This window comes from Fukomys damarensis, unplaced genomic scaffold (genome assembly GCF_012274545.1).
Source record: "Fukomys damarensis isolate Sample0158 unplaced genomic scaffold, DMR_v1.0_HiC HiC_scaffold_21, whole genome shotgun sequence".
Lineage (NCBI taxonomy): Eukaryota > Metazoa > Chordata > Mammalia > Rodentia > Bathyergidae > Fukomys > Fukomys damarensis.
This window is the reverse complement of record NW_022900933.1, coordinates 37,880,584-37,887,824: the sequence shown is the minus strand read 5'-3', so window position 1 is coordinate 37,887,824 and position 7,241 is coordinate 37,880,584. Positions and strand designations below refer to the sequence as shown.

General features: G+C 53.4%; 1 protein-coding gene and 1 non-coding gene across 4 annotated transcripts in view; both read left to right on the top strand.

Annotated features, from left to right (window-relative positions):
* Positions 1-7,241, top strand: part of Degs2 (delta 4-desaturase, sphingolipid 2) — a 52,234-nt gene that overhangs the window by 32,977 nt on the left and 12,016 nt on the right. For all 3 annotated transcript variants that reach the window (XM_019205253.2, XM_033766803.1, XM_033766806.1), the window contains exon 2: positions 422-569. In XM_019205253.2, the coding sequence (XP_019060798.1) occupies positions 422-569 (148 nt within the window). The remainder of the gene's footprint in view (positions 1-421; positions 570-7,241) is intronic.
* On the top strand, positions 2,585-2,656 carry Trnaa-ggc. Its single transcript has one exon. It is a non-coding gene; the product is annotated as a tRNA-Ala (tRNA).

Here is a 7,241-nt window from a genome sequence, read left to right as displayed (position 1 = left end):
GGGGGGGCGATTATGGGGGTTCAGGGGCGCCCGCGCGGCTACCCTCCCGGTGCTTGAGCGATGGCTGCTGGGTCGGGAGCAGGCGTGGTTCTCCTTCCCGACGTAATCTTTTATGCTTTTAATGATTTACCTTGTAAAACTCAGCGCAGAAGGAAAACAAATCTTGTTTTGCAGCCCCCTCTCCCTTGGTAACTCCGCGTGCGGTCTGAGGCTCCTTCCAGGCCTTCTGTAGAACACACACACACACACACACACACACACACACACACCACGGTACACTCACAGACATGCCTGCACGCATGCCGTGTGCACAGCACAGTGACGCGCACACACCCTGTGGACTTCGTTATAGAACCGCGCTGCCCTGTGTATTTCTGCAGCTGGGCTGCAGCCGCTGATTCCTTACTGTCTTGTTTTTCAGGTTTTGTCCTTGGAGCACGGGAGCCCAGTGCCGGCCGCCCCTGGGACCCACACTGTATGCAGCCTCCGCGATCTGCCGATCTGCAGCCGCAGGCTGAGGCCCCTGATCAGTGGGGCAAGTCCAGACACCATAAGCAGCTCAGCCCATTGTGAGTCCCAAACCCGACTGGAGGGACAGGGCAGGTGGGGGGTCTGGACCGAAGCTCAGGTGCTGAGCCGGCCACCTGCTAATCTTGGGCTTAGTATAGTCAAGTTCAGGCCTGGTGACCTGGCCTCAAAAGCATTCCATAGTCTTCATTTGAACAAATTGACCTAAATCCCTCACGCCCAGGGCCTTTACACTGAGCTACATCCTTGACTTCCTGCATTTTTTAAACATCAAAACAGGGTCTCACTAAGTCATTAAATTGCCCAGGCTGGGCTTGAACTCGAGATCCTCCTGCATCAGCCTCCTAGAGTGCTGAGACTGCAGATGTGTGCTATCACCTCCGCTCTGGGGTCTCCTTTCTAAGTCACAGCTGCCCTGGTCTGTGAGCCAGTCCTCCAGCTGGTACCACCAGAGTATGACCTCTGATCTGGCCACTTCCTGTCACCCCTTCCTTTGGTTGCTGGCTAGATTAGTGTAGGGCAGGCTGGCAAGGCGCGGGGTAGTAGAGGCAAATCCAGTGGTCTGGGCTTTGGCATTTGTCACACCAGCTTGGGACAGTGGCTTCTGTGGGGATTGGGTCCCTGTGGTGAAGGCTGGTGAGACATCCTGACCACCATAGTCAGACTGCAGCCCCGGGTTGTGTTGTGCACAGTGTGTGTGCATGTGTGTGCGTATGTGTGCAAAACCAAGTTTAAACTCAGAGGCCCCAGCCCTTGTGGGATTTATAGATTTACACGGATAGGGGAGACATTATGAAGGGGTCTCATATAAAATGAGCCAGGAACTTAAGCGCACGCCTGTATTCCCAGCACTTGGAGGCTGAGGCAGGAGGATCACCATGAGATGGAGGCCAGCCAGGCTACATAGCGAGACCTTGCCTCAAAAAACAAACACCACAAGCAAGAGCATGAGTCTTTGTATATAGGTGGAGATGAGACACATCCCTCTCTAAAAATGTATAAAGAAAGGTGTGATGCTGATGAGTGCCTTGAACAGCAGTCATCAGCAGGACTAGAATGTCAGAGGACTGGGAGGAGGCAACTATTTCCTAATGAAGCCAGCAGTGTGTCAGGGAGCTGACAATTTATCGAGTGCCTTTTCCGGAAACACAGCGTTGTTTATCCAGAGAGACAAAGGCCTTCTTGTTACTGTCGTAGTTACTTTTCTCCCTGCTGAGACAAAGGACCCAGACACCCAGAGTTAAAGGGGGACAGGTTTATTAGGTTCACAGTGTGTAGAGGTTTCACTCCGTGGTCTGCTGGCTCCAGGGCAGTAGGCGACAAGCCAGCCCGAACTGCAGCTCTTCTGTCCCTCGAATCTTGCCCAGGCCACCTGCCCTCAGTGCTGGCAGCGCTCACAGCCTTAATCCACCCATATCACCTCAATCCCAGCAGCACATACCCTAGATCCCACCACCCCCAAAAAGCCCCACCTGTGACCGCATGAGGCTTGAGGGGGGGACTAGGCACAAGCCATGAGAGTTGCTTTGGTATTTCTTTTACATTTTTGTTTTATTTTACTTCTTGTGTGATCCTGACGTTGGCCTCTGTCAGTACCTTGGTAACTTGCTGGGAATCAGGGGGATCCTGGTGGGTTTGATTGAGATGCTGGGGATCCTGGGGGACAAGAGGGTCCCAGGGTCCCTTACTCCAAAGAGGCAGTGTTGAGACTGAGGACCAGCAGTCTGCAGCAAATGTAGAGATGAGGCGTTTCCTCATCACAGGGGCCAGGGTCCCCTGTGAACCAGGTCTGTGCACAGCAGGATGCCTGGTGTGGGAGGCCCCGGTTGTGGGGCAGGTGGACCAGTAAGAGCTTGGTGGGAAGGCTGGAGCACAGCTGCCAGGGGTCCTGGTGCTGGAGCAGAGGCTATTGAAATAGGCCTTGTGTGGTGCCTCAGGCTTGTGATCCCAGCATAAGGGAGGATGAGGCAGGAGGATCACAAGCTCCAGGTCAGCTTGGGCTACTTAGCAAGGCATAGATTACACAGTAAGACCTTCTCTGAAAACAGAAAAGGGCTACAGTGTAGCTCAGTGGTAGAGCACTTGCCTGGCATGTAAGAGGTCCTGGGTTCCATCCCCAGGACTGAAAAAAGCAAAACAAAAAAAAAGCTGAATGCATCTTATATGTCTACTAGCGCTCGGCTGGCTGGGGTAGTCATTCTGTCCTACTGCATGTAGGACCTCGGTGGGCCTCATGAGGGACCTGCCGCATGACCACTGAGGGTGGCGTAAACCACCACACGGAGCTCTTTATTTTCCCCAGGTTTGAGGGTGGGAAAGAAAAAATACTGCATGTGGTGGAGCAGACCTCTCATACCAGCACTTGGGAGGCTGAGGCAGGAGAATCACCGAGAGTTCAAGGCCAGCCTGGGTTGCATAATATTTCAAAAAAACAGGAAGAGAGGGCCAGGGATTTAGCACCATGGCTCTGCTGCCTGCCTGGCAAGGGCAAGGTCCAAGTTCAACCCCCGTACCAAAAAAAAAAAAAAGGAAGAAAGGAAGGGAAGGAGGGAGGAAGGGAGGCAAAGGACTGGAGGAGAGTCATAGGTGGGCTGTTAAATGCCCAATGGGATTACTGCCCTCTCGCCAGGTCTTGATATAACCAGTTTTACCCCTGGAAGGCCCAGCGTTTGTTGCTTGTTTTGCATTGTGGGGGACGGAGCTCAGCCCACACTTCCAGGCAAGCACCACATCCAGCCCAAAGGCCTGGGGAGTCTCACACTGCAACGTGGGGCCCTGCTGTGTGGAACCCAGTGTGCACCCCAGAGACCTGTCAGGGTGTCCATGCCCAGTGTCTACACGTCTTTTCTTTCTTTTGGTGGCACTGGGGACTGAACACAGGGCACTTTCCCACTGAGCTACCTCCCAGCACCTGTATGGTTTTATTTTGATACCAACTCTCACTGAGTTTCCTAGGCAACTTGTATTTGAGATCCTCTGGCCTCAGTCTTGCCAAACGCTGGTATATGGCACCGGCTCGTGTTGGATCTTCTAAGGCAGCCAGCAGATTCTGTAACTGAGAGATTCTGAAAGGGATGCAGTTGAGCTGAGGTCTCTCTTTCCTTCTTTTTTGTATTAAGTCACTTCCCTGAGACTGTAGGGGCACGGTGTCTGTGTCTGGCGAGCCCCTAAGGACCCCAGTATGGAGTGAGGTCAGGGAGTTCCGTCAGGTTGGTGCGTTTCACCAAGTGTGGATCCTGTCACAGCTGCAAAAGCCGATTGATGCCCTTTCAGCTCTTTGTTCTGTAAATCCTCTCAGTGTATGAATTGTATTATGTGTTACATACATCAGTATTCTCCAGGCTCCCTGAGTCTGGGAACCCCCAGAAATAGCACCTTCCTGGGCTCTTGGGCCCCTGATCCACTGCCCAGCCCTCTGGGGCCTTGAGCAGGGCTCCAGGGAACTGTCCTCTCTCCATTTCTTCTTTTTCTTTCTCTACTGAGGATTGACCCCAGGGCCTGCTCACTGAGCTGCATCCCCAGCCCTTTTTAATTTTTATTTTGAGACAAGGTCTCTTTGAGCCACTAAGTTGCCCAGGCTGGACTTGAGCTTGTGATCCTCCTGCCTCAGCCTCCCGGAGTGCTGGAACGACAGATGTGCACTGCCATGCCTGCTCCCCCTCTTCCTTTTTAGTGGACACTGGACCTCTGGTCTCCATGGGGTCTGGACCAACAGGCATAAAACCACAGCCCGAGGCCTCATGTAGAGTGAAGGGACCGTCCCAACTGGAGCCAACTGCAGCCCGAGGCATGGCCTGGCCCCTGATGGGACCCTGGCATCGGTGGGACGGTCCTCGGGAGGCAGAGGCAGGTAGGGGCTGTGGATCCTTATTTGCAGGGGCAAAGCATTTGGCTGGGCCTGGGGAATGCCCCATGTGTTGAAGCCCAGGGTACATGGAAAAGAAGGTGACTTCATACGCCCTTCTATTGCAGGCAGCAGGAGCTGTGTTTGTTTCTTTGTCCAAGATGATGTTTCGCTATGTTGTGTGCTGGCCCCAAACTCCTGGGCTCAGGTGATCCTCCTGCCTCAGCCTCTCGAGGAGCATGGACTACAATACTCTTCAGCAATTCCACTTTTACTGCTTCAGCACACTGAGGTACTTGGACACACGGCCAGCTGTCCACCCATCATCCAGCTGCTGCTCTGCCTGCTGGCCCACAAGTCTTGGGTGGACACACATGTCCCTTCTCATGCTTACAGACCCAGGAGAGAGATTCCTGGTCACAAGGTAGAAGCACAGCCATTTCCCAAGCGGCTGAGTCAGGATTTAGCGCTGTTCCACTCTGAGAGCCGCCATCTCTGTGTGCTGGGGAAGCCTTGTCACTCACTCACTGGAGTCATGGGGTCTTTTACAGTTATTTGACATGACCATCGCTCCTAAGCCAGGCTGGCCTCAGAGCTCCAAGCCCCTGGCCTCTGAGGCAGCTGAGATCACAGGCGTGCACCACTGCGCCCACAAAGTCACTCATTCTCCCCTGAGCAGAGAGCAGATTGTTACTAAGAGCATCTTGGCAGAAACTGTGGGTGTCAGGATCCCTGGGAGGCCCCTGAGCCAATCCACCAGGAGCGCTTCCACACCGAATGCTCTTCAGCCTCAGCCACACCAGAGAGCAATGCTCCAATTACAGCAGCGCCAGTGTCACAACGTGGGGGCTGAAACATCATAACAAAATGTGTGAATCACATGCTGCACATGAGGGCCCGGCCCATCAAGTTACATGCAGGTGCAGCACGGAATGCTGGATGATGCACTGTGAGTTCCAAACCCTGCCACATTCTTTCAGGGTGACTCCTTGGCAAAGTGTTCCTGGAAGGCAGGTGGGAGTGGCCTTGCATGTCCTGTGTTTCCGGTTCTGGTTCCGGTTCCACTTGATGGAGATGTGCCTGGGGACCTCTGGGCCAGTGTCTCTCTGGGGAGCACTTCCTGGCCTGCCTCAATCCCCATCCCTGAAAACGAACAAAACCAAAAGCCCAAAACTTTCTGGACTCTTTTTCTATGTATGCATTATCTTTCTGTCTCTTAAATTTATTGGTACATTTTAGGTATACATTTTGATCACCTTCATCATTGAGAATTTTGGGGGGGTTTGGCAGTACTGGGGACTGAACTCACCACCTTTGTTCGGAGTGACATCCCTAGTCCTTTTCAATATTTTAAAAATTTTTAGACAGGGTCTTGTTAAATTGCTGTTATACAGGCTGATCTGGAACTTGAGATCCTCCTGTCTAAACCTCCTGAGTGCTGGCATCATGGGACACAATGACCACTTTAACCTTTTATTTTATTTGTTTGAGATGGGGTCTCATATGCAGTTCAGGCTGGACTTGAACTCACTGTGTAGCCCAGGCTGGCCTCAGACTTGTAATCCTCCTGTCCCAGCCTCCTGAGTGCTGGGATTACAGGTGTGCACCACTATGACTGACCCAACTTTAATTTTAAAATAAACTTTGCTTTTAGGATCTGTTTTAGATTACATGAAAATGGCGAGGAAGTATAGAAAGTTCATGTCCATCCCACACCCAGCTTCTCTTACTGGAATGGAATGGAATGGTACAGTCCTTGTAATCATTGAGTAGCTGTTGCCAGGTGGGATGGCACAGGCCTGCAATCCCAGCTACTTAGGAGGCTGAAGCAGGAGGATTGAAGCCTCCAATTCAGTGAGGCTGCCTGAAAAGAAAATTAGAAAAACAAGAAAAGGACTGGGATGTAGTTCAGTGCTAGACCACCTGTTCAGCATGAATGAGGCCCTGGGTCCAATTCCCAGCACTGGGAAAACAAGACCCCACTATTGATTCATTATTATTATGATTATTATTATTGAAACAGGGTCTCACTGTGTAGTTCAGGCTGGTTTTGAACTCACTGTGTAGCCCAGGCTGGCCTTGAACTTTCAGCGATCCTCCTGCCTCAGCCTGTTGGGATCACAGACTACACCACCATATGCGGCTGATACATTATTATGAAGTGAAGCCCATCCTTGGTCCGGATATCGCGCGTCCCCGTGTCCTTTTGCTCTCCAGGACCCTCAGGACCATGTCACTAGCGAATGTGCTTTTGCTGCCCCTCTCAGGACAGGGGCCGGTGGGGCAGGTCAGGTTCCTCTCTGAGTCAGATCTCTGCTGGGAACAAGCCTCGGGCCACCGGGGCCCATGGACTCTCACCCGAGCTCTCACCCCACTCCCTGTTCCTTCAGGCCTCAGTTTCCTTTCTGTAAAGGAGTGTGGGGCCAGTGTCCTCTGGGTGACACGGGGTGGTTTTCAGACTTCTGACCCGGAGATGGGCTGGGCCCAGGTCAGAAGTTCCTTCTGGACCTCAGCTGTGCCAAGGCCTGTCTCCTGTCCCCGCACGTGGTACCCAGTCACATCCCCATCTGTGCCCCGACTGAGATCTCCAGCTCTGAAGGCGGGGCGGCTGATTCACCTCCCCGAGGTCGCTGCTCAGGCATCGCAGTGTGCAGCGGGCAGAAAAGGCCGCAGTCCGAGCTCCTTCGCCTGGCGTCCCGGCCACCCTTGTCCTCCCAGGAGTCGGGGCGGTTCCCAGATGCAAAGGGTGTGGATGTGGGGAGGGGACGCGGGACTCGGGGTCCTGAACACCACTGCAGCTGCGACCTTCGGAGATCCCGGGGCTCCGCCCCAGACGCAGCCCCGCCCACCGAGGCCCCGCCCCCGAGCC